This window comes from Hyaena hyaena, unplaced genomic scaffold (assembly GCF_003009895.1).
Source record: "Hyaena hyaena isolate Hyena2069 unplaced genomic scaffold, ASM300989v1 scaffold_445, whole genome shotgun sequence".
Lineage (NCBI taxonomy): Eukaryota > Metazoa > Chordata > Mammalia > Carnivora > Hyaenidae > Hyaena > Hyaena hyaena.
Window position 1 is genome coordinate 119009 of NW_024081077.1, and position 15258 is coordinate 134266.

A 15258-nucleotide genomic window follows, 5' to 3' on the forward strand; every position below is an offset into this window, starting at 1 on the left:
CTAAACAGTGAGCAAACAGAGAATGTCACCATTATTTGTAAAGACTATCACATTTAATACATTCTCTAAAAGATTATTTTTAGTATGCATGAAACAAGAACACACAAACAGTCGGCTCCCAGTTTACTGGCTTTTGCTTATCTAGGGAATCTCGTAACAAATGTGATGTAAATCACAAATAATAACAAGTGACTGATAATAAGTCACTGATAATGACTGAGGAATCCCCTGGACCTGGACCTGGACTCCTTACATCTAGCACTTCCATTTCTTCTAGGTTTTAAAAACTGATCAATGAAAGAGGCTGGGGAAGAGAAGGACGCAGGGCATGAAGCAGGGCCACATTGTTCCTGAAAGGGAGACAGGATGAGTGAAGCATAAACAAAGTGTTCAGGGGTGAGGAGGGCACAGTGAGAGGACCGTTTCTGTGACTGTCGCTGTTGCTGATGTCTTTCTAGACTGATTCACTGCTGGCTCATTACTGGTCCACAGAAACTGGAGAATTACTCAAGCTCTCAGCTTACTTAGGGGCCTCTATGAGACTTCCGGATCAGTATGGAGCTGGGCTGAGGTCCTCGGGCTGAGCCTGGAGGGGCCTAAGCTCTGAGAACAACCTGGAGTCCTGGAGGACTTCAGACTGAAATGTCTCTGGGCTGAACCGGTGGTCACAGGGCAGCTGTGAAACTAGCTTCATGGGTGGAAGCCAGCCTGGGTGGAGGCCACATCCCTGCGGATAAGGAAGGGCTGATACAAATGTGAAATCAGGAGTCAGGAACAAAGTGTTTCATTTTTATGTGACTGGGGCTTTGCTGTCTGGCTCAGAGACTGCAGGCAAATGACAAGCTCAGGGTAGTATCTGAAAATGAAAAGCTTGGCAATGGGTTTGCAACATCTTGGCTGCTAGGCTTTCTGAAATATGCTCTTATCAACCATTCACACTGGAAATGACACATTTAAAAGTGGAAAGAATCTTAGAAGTTACTGGTCCAACCCCCCAGCAGTAAAAATATTCTGCCTCACACAGAGCGAGTAAGGCACTCCCTGCTTGGATATTTATCATGACAGGGAGTTCATGATTTCTAAAGGCATCCACATTATATTGCAGATAAGAAGATAGAAAGAACTTTAAAAAATTTTTTTTAAATGTTTATTTATTTTTGAGAGAGAGAGAGACTGAAGAGAGGCAGAGAGAGGGAGACACAGAATCTGAAGCAGGCTCCAGGTTCTGAGCGGTCAGCACAGAGCCCAATGCGTGGCTCAAACCCACAAACCATGAGATCATGACCTGGGCTGAAGTCGGATGCTCAACCGACTGAGCCACCCAGGCGCCCCCAGAAAGAACTTTTGAATCTCAAAAAGAAACCTGCTTCCAAGTTCTTGCTGAAAGGCTGGGTATAATAAGGATCACTTTAAATGTGATACTCTGATCATTATTTCTTTCTGCCAGAAACGTCCCAATTCTTAACACCAATTTCTAAAAATTTGGCTTTGATTTTTTAATCAAAGTTATAAGTATACATTCAGTAAGGGTCAAATAGTTCTAGTAATTGCCATGCTGGTTCGTTGCTTAGTTTACTGTGTATTTCCAATAATTCAGCCCCAGACTTTTACCTAAGGTGTTACTTTCTCAGCACATTCAAACGTAAGAGGTAGTCTATCAGCTTGTCTCCTTGAGTAAATCCCATCAGATCCTCTCCAATCTGGGTTAATGATTCTTTAGCCCTGCAACAGAGCTGTCACCTGGGATCTCTCTGTTCCTCTCTCTTGTTGGGAGCCCTTGTTTATTGAAGTCATGTTTTTCTCTTTCTTGGTGGAGGATTACCTTGAACATTTAGATTGTGGAAATTCATCGCACTTAATTAATAGCTTGAGCATATATGGAATTGTAAGGTGAAAAATCACTTCCCTTGGAAATTTGAAAATACTGGTCTCTTTTCTTCTACCTGCAGTGTTGTCTTTAAGAAGTTCAGTGTTGAGTCTTGCTCCTTCAAATAAAGCCTGTTTCTCTTTCTGAAGGTTCTCAGGATCTTCTCTTTGTCCTCATTGTCCTGAGATGTCATGTTGTGGTGACCTGATGTCATGGGGTGGTGCCTGGCTGGCTCTATTTTCATCCTCTGGGCTCAGCACTCCATAGGATCCTTCCATCTGAAGACTCACCACATTTACTTCTTGTCCCGAGCGTGCTATAAAGCCACGTGCACATGAGTTGTATCTTTCCCCAGTGTGAGCTTTATTCACTGTTAAGCAGGATTTGCACAACTGTAACAGGTTCTGGACTCCAAATTCAATGATATTTCTCTACGCATTTAATTTGGGTCCATGCACATGGGACAAGATATGATACAAAGTCACACAACAAAGAAGATCCAATAAGGCTGAAAAATTCATGAACCAAATGCAGTCAGTTGGTGAGCACAGAGTTGAGATGAGGACCCAGCATGGTCTGAGTCAACTCTCTGCACTTACTGCTTTTATATGCAAGCAGAGGGGGTCTCTGTTACCAAGTGGGGGCCTTTGCCTTTCAAATGTGGTCAGGGAAGGAAGAGTCCAAATCTGGAGAATCTGACAGTTTGCTGCAGAAGTCTTCCCTTTTTCAAGGAGTGTAATCAGTCTTTTTAGCCTTTCTAGGCCTCTTCTGGTTCTAGTGATAATCAGTTCTTGGTTCTTCCATCATCTCTTGGCTTTGCTAGTTATCGGTTCTTGGTTCTGCTAGCACATCCTGCCGCTCTCTATTCTCAGCTTCTCACCTTTGGTGTCTTCCTGATTCCCAACATCACTGCTTGACACGAGTGATCCCATCACGCTCTCTACAGCTCTTTAATACAGTTCTTCAGACACGTCTCTGATTTCCTCCATACATTATCTCTGTTCTTGTTCCTAGCGCTATTATTTGCTCATTGTACTCCTGAACTGATCTTTTAATCTTGCCCCCTCCCTTTATCTTGTTTCTTTATATATTTGCTTTATGTTCTGTACAATTTCTTCAACTTCATTTTCTAACACTGAGATTGGGGTTTTTCCGATCTGTCACGTTTTTAATTTCAAGAGTTACATTTTATCCTTGGAATGACCCTTTCCTATAGAACTCCTGTCCTTGTCTTAATGGATTATCACGACTTCTTTTCTCACTCTGAGGGTAGAAATGGAAGTTTTGGGGGAAACTCTTCTTTTCTGTCTGTGCAAAGTCTTGTTTCCTCCAGGTTGCTTTTTCTGGCTTGTTTGGTTTGCTTTTTGGGAAAGAACTCATTTTCCCTTCTGGTAATCCCTGGCCCATAAATGAAGGTTTAACAACCTGAATGCTAAACAGGTTACTAGTGAGAGGCAATGAAGGGAACATGTAGACTAGGGACACAGAATAGTTTAAAAAAATGTATTTTTCTTAGTGGAATATACTTAAAATAGTGCGGAAATTGTTCTTTTTACCAGAAAAACAAAAACAACCCCATAAAGAATGATTAAGAACCCATCAAACCCATCACCATGCCATCAGATGCTACAGATTTAATATAAAAGAAAATTAATCTGGGGCACCTGTGTGGCTTAGTTGGTTAAGCATCCGACTCTTGATTTCAGCTCAGGGCATGAGCTCATGGTTTGTGCGATCAAGTTCTTTTCTCAAGTAGCATGGGTGTGCGATATCTTCTCAGACTTGCTGATGTCCCTGTGGCTTGGGCCATTGCACAAACTGCCCCTATCCCTAGAATGACTTCTTACATACCCACAAAACCCTGGCTCCTTTTCACTCTCCAGGTGTCCGTTCATGTCCTCTACTCAAACAACTTTCTTCACCCCATCTCATCACTGTTGTTTTCTTCATTGCAATTCGAAATTTTGCTTACTTATCATTTTTATTTATTGGTTATTTTTGGTCTATCTCTCTCCAGCAGCCTTGTCCAAACATCAAAAGCTTCTGGAGAGCAGCTGACATTGAAGCTTTGAGAAAAACAAGTGCTGAGCTAGTCATTACACCCTGTTAGATATAGCCAAATGTATCAATGGTAGATATAGGAGAGTCATGAAAACCTGTATCTCTCACCATACCATTTAAGCTAAATCTAACATCTACTCCTGTGTAATGAAGAATAAGATGGGTCTTCATTCCCAATTCCTGGGAGGTAACCTCGAAACCCTCGGACTTTCCCAAGATAGGAGTGTCTTTGTTATTCATGATGAACCCCTGGAACTCCACGTAACAGTTTATGCCAATGAGGTGACTCATGGAGGAACCCAAGTTTGTGCTAATAGATGACTCAGGATGCAGGCTGGCCATGCCATGTGATTAGAGAGCTCGGGCTTTGGGCCATAGCATATTGGAAGAGGAAGGGGCTGGAGACTGAGCCACATGGGCAGTGATTCAATGAGTCATGCCTACATAATGAAGCCTCCATAAAAACTCTAGGCAATGAAGCTCAACGGTCTGGGTGGGCTTCCCTGGTTGGCCATACTCTTTGTTTCGTGTCATCCTTAGATGCCGTGACCACAATCCTGAGTCCTCCCACTGGCACCCTCTCTGCAACACCTCACCTGATAAGATCCAAGGGCTGCTTTTTGTATATACTTCGAGGATGAGCCCACTCCCTGTACAGAAGGTACCGCTCATTTGGGCAGCTGAAATCCTCTGACTTATGGCTGAAGTTGCACTGTGAAGCAGAAGCAAACAAGGGAGCATATGATCACTGTGTGTTCACAAATCTCTTTAGTCCGTGTGGCACTCAGACTCCACAGGCAATTGCTTATTTGAATAAGTGGCCCTCGTTTGCTGGAAGATCATCTAATTTTTAGTGATTCTCAACCAGTGGAATTATTAATCGCTTGGGGCCGTTTGAAAATGTGGGTGGGGAGAACTGCTTGGTTGTTACAATCCTGGAGAACACTATGGGTACCTGGTGGGAGACCCAGAGATGCTTTATGTCCTATAAATGTGCCAGTCTCAAACAGTTAAAAATTGGGCTATTCAAATGCCCAAACTGCCACACTGAAGGAACACCTGATGATAATCCAGCACCCTCCTTAGATGCCTGGGGGGACCAGGGCTTTAACCTGTTACCGCCAACGTCAATTCTAAAACCCTGGCATCTCTGTTCCCCCTAATTCAGCAGTTATTCTGTGACAACACGTAGAACATAAAAAACAAAGAAGTCTGACATGTTATACACTTAGCTTATTCAAAGAAACAAAGCTCCTTGCCTCTTAAATTCAGTCATTCATCCAATTTGCCTTATTCTCCTTCCTCCTGTACCAGTGAAGCCTTCACAAGGGTCCTGACCTCCATTCGATTCCCTTCCAAATACTACAGGCGGTCATTCCTTAGCCTGGATATGGGATCAGTGCACTTAAAAGAGGCTTTTGTGGCAAAGAACTGGGCACGGGCAGATGCCAATCGAATAGCATCGAACTCTGGCACCCCAGATTAATATTCATGACAGCTATTTGCAAGTGTCCCCAAAGCTCATGTCATGCTATAATCACTAATTTTTCTGGGTGCAAATTTAAAATATGTGGACTCTCAGGCAGGGCTGCCATGTTGGGTCTCTTCACCAGGAGGTTCAGAACCTTCTTCTCCACTCAGCTCGCTAGTCTCTATTTATACACGTGTATCAAGTGGCGCTTTTGTGTCCTAGTTTATTATCATACACAGTACATTTCAAGAATGTTTTCACCCACAAGTACATGTACTACATGGTAGCAATGATCAACCTCAGTCTTGGCTTTCTTGGTCTTAGAGATTCAGATAAACTGATGGCAAATGTAACAAGGCAACAGTGCACTATAATATTGTATTTAATTTATCTCAATGACAGAATTTATTTGAAGAGCTTCGATAGAACATCCCTGCATTTATGGAATCATTAAGGGTCTGAAGCAGCCACATTTAAAAATTTTCATTTCATGAACGATGTTATCGGCCAGAGAAGTGCTCTTGAATTTGAGGAGCTGCTGTCATCTCAGAGCACAGTCCTTAAAAAATGTCAACACTATGCAGTACTGCCATCGTGACAAGAACTCTGACAGATGCCTTTTTAAAAGCCTTGTGATATTCCAGGGCACAGCAAGAAAATGATATTTCAGGGGGGAAAGGTCTGTGACAGAAAATGATACATGAGAAGATCTAACACATAGTTTCTTTTAAAAGAACTAATACTTTTCTGGTTAATAATAACATCTGTCAGCAGTTATGAAAATAGCTAATGCTTACATTGTACTTACTCTACAAGGAGGATAGTTGTAACATGTGATGTGGATTAACTTCATTAATCCTCATAACAACTAACTCTACGAGGTAGGTATGATTATGATCCCCATTTTATTGATGAGGAAACTGAAGGAGAGAGAGAATAAATGACTTTTATAAGGTCATCTGGCTAGAAAGTGGGAGAGCAAGTCCCAGAGTCCATGCTCTTAACTGCTAAACTGCACTGCTTTCCACATGAACTACGGGACAGTTACGGTTTCATACCTTTGTTCACTCACTCATTTAAACCGAGGGCCTTCTCTTTGCCTGGGATTCAGCCGTGAATAAAACACCCTGGTTCCTGCCCTACGTGAGCCTGTAGTCTTGCAATATACTATCTTCATTTTACAGAAGAAAAAACTCAAGGTCAAGGAGATTAGCCCTTCTCTATTAACACTAGCATATACTTTGGGTATTTTATTTCATTTTTGCCATTTGACTTACATCATGGAGAGGGAAAGCTGCTTTGTAGATCCCAGAGCTGACAAGCTTGTTAATTCCAAACTTTTTAACATTGTCTCTTACTTGATACTTGATTCGACAGAGGATGAAGTAAACCTAAAAAAAATTCCAACAGAGAATGCATGCTTTATTCTCTGTAACTAACCAACCATTGTTAACTCTTGTAACAGAAACCTGTTTTCTTGGGGGGGGGTGCAGGGGGGACATTTAAAAACAAAATTAAGGGCTGCCTGGGGGGCTCAGTCGGTTTAAGCATCCTACTTCGGCTCAGATCATGATCTCTCGGTTCGTGGGTTTGAGCCCCGCGTTAGGCTCTGTGCTGACGGCTAGCTCAGAGCCTGGAGCCTGTTTCAGATTCTGTGTCTCCCTCTCTCTCTGACCCTCCCCTGCTCACACTGTCTCTCTCTCTCTCTCTCAGAAATAAATAAAACATTAAAAAAATTGTTTAATAAAATAAAATAAAAAATGAGACACATGGAAAGATCTGGTTGAATTAATTCAAACTTTAAGATTCAATCCAAGTTGTAACTGCTCACAGAACCTAAGTTCCACCGGGCATCTGAGTGCAAGCCCTCTGGCTGAGAATGAGAAGAGCAAATGGGGGAAAGACGGTTAACCTGGGGAAGGATGGCTTAAAGTCTTTAAGTTCTGTTTTACTAGATTGAATCATTTAAAATTGCCATTTTTGTAGGTCAAAAACAGAATATTGACAATTTTGTTTAGTTCAATGGGATTTNCTGTTTCAGATTCTGTGTCTCCCTCTCTCTCTGACCCTCCCCTGCTCACACTGTCTCTCTCTCTCTCTCTCTCTCTCTCTCTCAGAAATAAATAAAACATTAAAAAAATAAATAAATAAAAAGAAAATTAAACCAAACAAACCAGACCACTAATTATTCAGACAGCAGGTTCAAATCACTCCAAGACAGCAACTAAACTTGGTTTAGACTTACAATGCGGCTTCTGGTGGCTGGATTGAAGAAAGTATCTCTATCTTGAATATAAAAATCATTCATCCGGTTCTTCTCAAATGGGGCAGTGAAAAACTCTTGCTCTGGTTTGATGATACTCTCATCCACTTGGAGGACTTTGGTAAACCAGCTGAAATTACCAAAGGCTGAGGACCGGGTTTTCAGATCATTGGGTTTCAGAGGCAATTTGATGTGCATTATCTCAGCATATGTACATAACACCTCCCATGGGGCGTGTACTTTCACAAATACGAGCTTATCATCCAAAATCTACATTGGAAAAACAAAAACACAAACCAGGAAACCAAACCAATTGTTTTCATAATTTTAAAACACACGGATTTTTCTTATGTTGCTGGCAGCTAAAACATAAGACACTGGGAAAAGTGGAGATAAAAACAGTCATGCACACTATCATACATTTTTGCTTTAAAGATAATTTCTTGGTTCAAATTATTAAGCAAGTAATTAAACACTCCTTCTCATACTCCTCTCATAAGCTTACTACTTTTTTTAAAGTAGGATCCACGCCCAATGTGGGGCTTGAACTCACAACCCTGAGATGGAGAGTCAGATGCTCTACCGACTGAGCCACCCAAGTGCTCCCCAAATTACTATTATTTTAAATGAAAAAAACCCAAACTTGTTAATTTGCCCTTCATTCCATCCAAATTGGTGACTAAGAATAAAAACACTGGAATATTCATTGCAGTGTTATTTTAATGATAATTTAAAATTTTCTAACCTATTATAAGATTCTTCAGTATATTATATATCTGTTAAATATCGTATTATGTGTTCATTAAAAAAGATGTTGATATAGAAATGCATTTACTACATATTGACGGGAAGAAAGCAAATTATACAACTGTAAAATAATAATTCTCCTTTTTGAAAGGGAAAAATGTATATATTTTGAGGAATAAAAGAATTTAGAAGGACCACAAGGTTATTTATGGATAATTAGAATACAAAGGATTTTTAATTTTGCTATACTTACATTTTCTAATTTTTTGTAAACTATTGCTATTTGCATATAAAAGAAGAAAACAATCACTTATATATGCATTCAGTATTACATTCTTTGGCTATTAACAAAGAGGTACTGACTTTCATCAGAAACAAGCACACATTCTATAATGCAGATTTTAATGGCTCCCATCCTAGCTTACAACTAGGGCCTGGCTGTGAAGAGCCAAAAATTAAGTCCTCCATTAAGAGAAACCTTGGGCTGCACGTAGCCCCAGTCCCAGTCCCAGGAAAAGCCTCAGACTGTTCAAGGCTAAAGCCATCCTCAGACCGCCTCAGTTCAGCTAATCAAGAAGAAAAAAATAGAAACATTCCTATGGTCTGAGTCAAGGCTGGAAACTGCAGATACAAACTAGCCAATTTCTCACTGCTTGTCTGAACCCCATGTGGGCCCTTTAAACTCACCTCACAACTGGTCATTTTCAAAGGATTCTCAAAAGTCATGATTGGGTCCCACCAAAAGTAATGAACACCTCACAGACACTGAATGGTCGAAGCTGTAATTGTAATTAGTGCTTATGTGATGATGCTACATGTACTGTAACACCCCCATCCCTTACTCCTTAAAAACCCTGTTCGCTATTGTTCTTGGCTTCACCTTGCTGCCATGACACCAGCAGGCTGGGTGAGCCCCTGCTCAAGCTTGTAATAAAGACCCTTTTGTACTTGCATCGGTGCCGGCTCCTTGGAGTGAGGGGCCTAGACAAACTAAACCAAAAACTCAACCAGCTTTTCTGCTTCTGTACAAGTGCTTGCACTACGGGAAACTAAAACCTAACTAGCTCCTTCCGCTTCTGTACCATTGCTTAAGGCTTGAGTTTCAGCCTCCCCAGAACTATCAGGCAGCTGCACACTGCCCAAGGCTGAAGAAACTGGCCACCACATCACTCCACCACACTACCCTGGCAACACTCAATCAGGAAAGGCCAGCAGCCACCCTCCGCCTTACTGAAGGAAGGGCCCAGGGAGAGAGAAGTTAACCTGTTAGTCGCCGAACAAGACCCTAGACTCGCTCTATGATTGGCTGAATTCAAAGGTATCCTAAATGTTATAATTGGATCCCGCCAAAAACCTGATGGCGGGAACCAATCAAACATGGTATATGTTCATATTTAAATATCAACCAATGACAAACCTGTAACCATAGAGATCTCCTGTCCCTCCCCACGACTTGTTTACTCCTGTCTATAAAAAGGCTGCAAAGGCTTTGTTCGGGGCCTCTCAGCGTCACCGGCGACGAGTGTGCGGAGGTCCGGGTTCGAACCTGCAAATAAACAACCCTTGCCGATTGGCTTTGACTCTGGTCTCTGGTGGTCTGTTTTTGGGGTCTCTCGAACTCTGGGCGTTTCAGCTGGAGTTGCAAGCATCAAATGCAAAAGACATACAGGTTCCCAAGAGCAACAGTCAGCCAAGGGCTGGGACCGGTCCAACACTTACGGATCTTGTCGCTTCTAACTGCAGGCCACCACAGATGAGGTTAGATTCATACGCTCGTCTTTTTCTCTGTCAGAAGAAATCAGAAAATACGGTTAGGCCCCTTAGTTTTACCAAGGGCAGAAAAAGTCTTTTTAAAAACAAAACAAAACAAAACAAAACAAAACAAAACAAAACAGGGGCGCTGGGTCGCTCAGTTGGTTGATTGTTCGACTCTTGATTTCAGCTCAGGTCATGATCTCAGGGTTCGTGGGATTGAGCCTGGCATCAGACTCTGCACCGACAGCATGGAGTCTGCTTGGGATTCTCTCTTTCTCTTTCTGTCCCTCCCCAGCTCATGTATGCACGCATGCACTTTCCTTCTCTCAAAATAAATTAAAAAAAAAAAAAAGAAAAAACAAAACCAGTTTGAATCTGATGAAGAGATTTATCTGCTCAAAATGGCACATAAGCAATGAAGGTGCTCTGGCTGTTGATTTGTGGGTATTCGATTCCTGAGGTGAAATGTCACAGAATGTACTTAGATTCACTTAGCACTCTAGAAGGCCCTGGTTGTCTCCATGGATTTCTGGCTATCTGGGATACATAAAAGTCTGTGGCTTCAGCATAATTCCAAAAACTTTTTTTTTTTTAAGCTTTTTGGCACACAAATGGAGTTTTTTGAGTCCCATTTACTGATGTCATTTACCAGAGTTAAAGCCCATATCTGGCATTCTAGACATATCAGACACTTTGGATATGTGTATTTCATCTGTACATGCTTTGAACAAATGCACTAAAACACAAATTTAGCAAAATACAAAAGAATGTTTCTCTCTGCAAGACTGAAATGCCCATGAAGATACAGTCATCTAAATCTACAAAAACAGGGAACTAATTAATTGATAACAGATCTGTCCTTGGTACATGGCCATTTAAAAAGATGCAGAATATACTGTATTTACTGATATTAAATTGTACCTGGCTAGGCTTCTGTCAAGCTGTGTCCTAAGCTGTTAGGAAATCATGTCGAGGTAGAGACCTGTTTAACCTTTTAAAAGAACACTTGTGATGATGACACAGCTATACTGTTCCATGAAAGCAGGAAAATGAAGGCAGACAGGGGTGGAGCATACACACCCTGAAAGCAGACTGCCTGTATTTAAATCCTGCTGCTATTACTTATTAGCTCCTTAACCCTGCGCAAGAAGCCAACTCTCTGTGCCTCATTTTCCTCCTCTGTAGAGTGGAGAAAACCTCACTCTTCCTTTTGAGGTTCTCATGAGGATTGTATGATTTAAACCACACAAAACACATACATTAGAATTAACATTTCTACTCATCACAGAAAGTTAGTTGAACCGATGTTCCCACTGAAGATAACTTAAAAAGCTAGATAAAAAAATAGATATTTGTTAATTTCAGCAGTTAACAAGATAGAGGAATTAGTGGATCATGGCCTTGGTAATCCAAGGGATCCAGCAGTCAGGTCACTCTGCCCAGGGAGCACCGGTCACGATTTGCCAATTGTGAAGGGGCAGAGAAGTGGCTGAGCTGCTGCGCTATCAGAGCGCCTAGAACGTGGAAAGTGGCTAATAAATAGAAAGCAGATGCTGCTGTACGACAAAGACCAAAGATGAAAAAATACACCTAGTATTTGGCTAAATCTGAGTCCAAAATCAGAATCCCTGACATATGGAATCCGTGACATATTTTGTGGAAGTATAGAAAGGGAATATTGCTTTAATTTTTATTTATTTAATAAATGGTTATATAGTACTTACAACATGCCAGAGACTGGTCTAAGGGCTTTCCAAATGTAATACTTTTACAATTTAAGCTTGCAATGGTCACTTAGAGAAAGCCCAACAAATGCTACCAACTCCCCTAAAAATGAACAAGCAACCTGACCTGCCATATCCCCAACCTCAATGTGGGAAGCTGCTTCAGACTCAGCCTGCTTCTACCTAAGCAGTATTTCTTCACTCTAGATCCTAACTCCCATTTTCATCCTGGCATGGCGGTCCAGTCCTTGAACCTGACTGCTTCTTTATTATTGCTTATAAAGCATTCTTCGATCCTGTAAACAATGTTCACCACAGTGCTTGCCACAGAGTATTTGCCCAATACATGCTTGTTGAAAGAACATACTCAACAAATGCTTCTTAATTCATTCTACAAACACTCCTGAGAGGCATCCTGTAAAGTACTGGAGAGTAAAAGAAGAATTTAAAACATTTTGCCATGGGGGGACTATAGAGAAACTCCGTGCCCAGTGACCTAAGACCTTCTACCGATAGAGAAGGGCTGAAACATTTCTTCATGATACTGTAATGGGCATTTGTTGTTCTTTATGACCACCCAACATTTCAACTCTCCCCAGAGCCCATGTCTACTACAGTAGATAAAAACTCAGACATGCTCTTGCCTGGTCTCCTGTGAAGTTCAGCTATTTGCACACAAGCTAGGCCTTGTCCATCAGACCAAGCACTCTAGACTCTCACTCTGAAGCTAGCAACACAAAGAAGCTGGGCCGAGCAAGACTCATCTTGCTTGGGCATTGGGAGAGCAAATGCCAGTCCCAGAGAGAGCAGAAGTAGTGGTTATGGCAGATTTGGGGCACCACTGCCAGTCAGTGGTGCCAACAGGGGCTCTGGGCAGCAACCATGTTTTGTCTCCCAGAAAGGCCTGGCAGTGGGATTTGGGGTGCTGCTCCTGAATACCCACCTGGTTTGTCGAACCCTTCAGAAGAACCTGTGAGCTCCCTAACATTCTTTGGAAGAACTCCTTGTCTGCTTAAGTTAGAGCTCATTTCTGTTACTTGCCAGCAAGAATCCTGACTGATACAGTAACCATGAACTAGGGCAAAATTGTTAGCCTAAAACCTAAATCACTGTACAGGGGTCAGGTGGGTATTCTGAGCAGACCTGAAATTCTGATGACTTCAGAGATGCCTTCATCCTGAGGCTGTACAAGGGGCAACCCAGACTGTCTCATTAGCAGGATCCATGACTGTGTCTTCTGTATCCTTTAGGAGTCAGTCAGGAATAATTTCAGTTAGAATGTGAAGGCTCAGGCCCAAAGATATTCACTCTTGCAGACAAATGTCTTTCTAGTTAGAAGAGCAGGAGAATCAGTCAAAAGAGGGATTTTTCTGGTGACTAAATGGCTCTTTTAATAAGTGCTGGCATTAAGAAATCACCTAACTGTGTTAACTGGCTTTATTACAAATTCACGGCTATGCCTACAGTTAGGTCCACTGTGATGCACAGCCATCTCCTTCCTGGTCCCTACTCCTCCACCAGGGAGCTGTTCCAAATCTTCAAGGTACTCCTTGCACTCCACACCTAACTCCAGACCAGCACGCTCTGCAAGTGACCTTGCTTCCTTCTTTTTAGAGAAAATGGCGGCCATTCATGTGAACCCCTGCCTGTGTCTTTCCTTCTACCTATCAATAGCTGCCATTTCTCTTGCAGTAACATGACTACATCCTTTTCCTATCTCCTCTTGAACTTGCTTCAGCAATACCTTCTCTTTTTATGTTTATTCTTTCCTCTTCATTGTTCTTACTCCTTGGCCAACAAACACTTTAAGTGTTTCCCATCCTTAAGAATATTAAATCCTTCCATGGCCCTACCTACTCTTTGATTACCATCCCTACCTCTAGAGATGGGTCTTTTAATCTTGATAGCCTCAGCACTTAGAACAGACCTATAAAAAACCTGCAGTAAATGCCTGATGAAAGAATAAATTAAGTGGTTGGTGGATCGATGGCTGCCTATTATACAGGAATGGATTGAGGAGTACAAATTACTGAGTGTAGCAACTGAGCTCCCCTTTCCTGGGCCCCCCCCTCCAAAATGTTCCATGAACTTTTAGTTACAAGTATTATAGAAAATGACAAGAGATACAGTTTAATTCTGAAGTGTACTAGCACCAGATAGCTCAGGGACATCCAGAGGATCAAGTGATTTCCAGATACCTTGGAGTCTGAATTACTAGATGCTAAAGGGGGATGGTTTAGAGAGCTGGAAATGAACCAGCCCCACAGGACGCAGTCCCGTCATCCAACATACCACACACAAACCACGTGGATGTTATCAGCTGTATCACCATGACTGTAACATGCTGAACTGTAGAAGACATGTCTCTTCCTCCTCTATGGAATTCCTAAATTGAGGCTACAACTCCTTACTGGCTTCACGGAACTCCCTCCTCTCAGGTTTTACTCTACCAAACAGCCCCTTTAGCTCCTGCCAATGCAGTTTTCCTTTTGGAAAATAATGACATAATGGTTAGATTCAGAGTGAAAATTCAAACCCAGATTCTACGGCATTGGATAGGTAAAACTTAAATCATCCAAGTATCAGTGGCTTCATTTCAAAAACAGGACAAGAAATAGCTTTAGGTCTTTTTTTTTTTTTTTTTAAGGGTTAAATGTGGTCATGGGTAAAAAGTCCTCAGCATCATGCTTGATAGATAATAAGCCTTATAGACATGTTAGTCATATCCTCTTTGTCTGCCTTTAAACTTGGTCAACTTCTCTTCTTTAAATAAATAAATAAAACCCTCTCTCTCTCTCTCTCTTGCAGGCCTTAGAGGCCCATCTCTCTTTTCTAATGCTAATATCTAAACAAAACTTGTTAACTCCAATCCATTTGGCCTTCATACTGTGTGACCCCCTAATCTTCCAGTGGGTCACAATACCACTGTTTTACTGGAACTCCAAGAAAAGGACCTTAATGTTGACTTACTAGGCCCCCTTCTTGACTCTTCTAGATCACTTGGTCATCCTGGTCCTTGGACTACTTCCTCTGATATCTGATGAATGTATATATGTGTGTAAGAGAATATGTGTGTGTGTATACATGCGTGCATGTGTGTGTATGCCCTCTTCACTCTCTGAAAGTTTTGAATACATCTCTACATCTCCTTGCTTTTCTCTCATTTCAGTGTATAATCAGGGAGGTCACTGATGAGCATGTATAGCACATGTGAATATCATAGATGCAAAAAACCTTGGTCTCATTTGAATGATTTGGTAATATTCTCTTGGGAAGATGTACTGTAATTTATTTAACGAATCTCAAATTGGTGGTTATTTAGGCTGTTCCTAATTTTTACTTTTATGAAAATCCTTGTAGAACAGTCTTT

At 41.6% G+C, this 15258-nt stretch overlaps 1 protein-coding gene across 2 annotated transcripts in view; it reads right to left on the reverse strand.

The window, feature by feature from the left end:
* Positions 1–15258, reverse strand: part of ANO6 (anoctamin 6) — a 201320-nt gene that overhangs the window by 61567 nt on the left and 124495 nt on the right. For both annotated transcript variants that reach the window (XM_039253292.1, XM_039253291.1), the window contains 4 exons: positions 10129–10194; positions 7645–7932; positions 6677–6790; positions 4525–4640 (listed from right to left, as the gene is read on the reverse strand). In XM_039253292.1, the coding sequence (XP_039109223.1) occupies positions 4525–4640; positions 6677–6790; positions 7645–7932; positions 10129–10194 (584 nt within the window). The remainder of the gene's footprint in view (positions 1–4524; positions 4641–6676; positions 6791–7644; positions 7933–10128; positions 10195–15258) is intronic.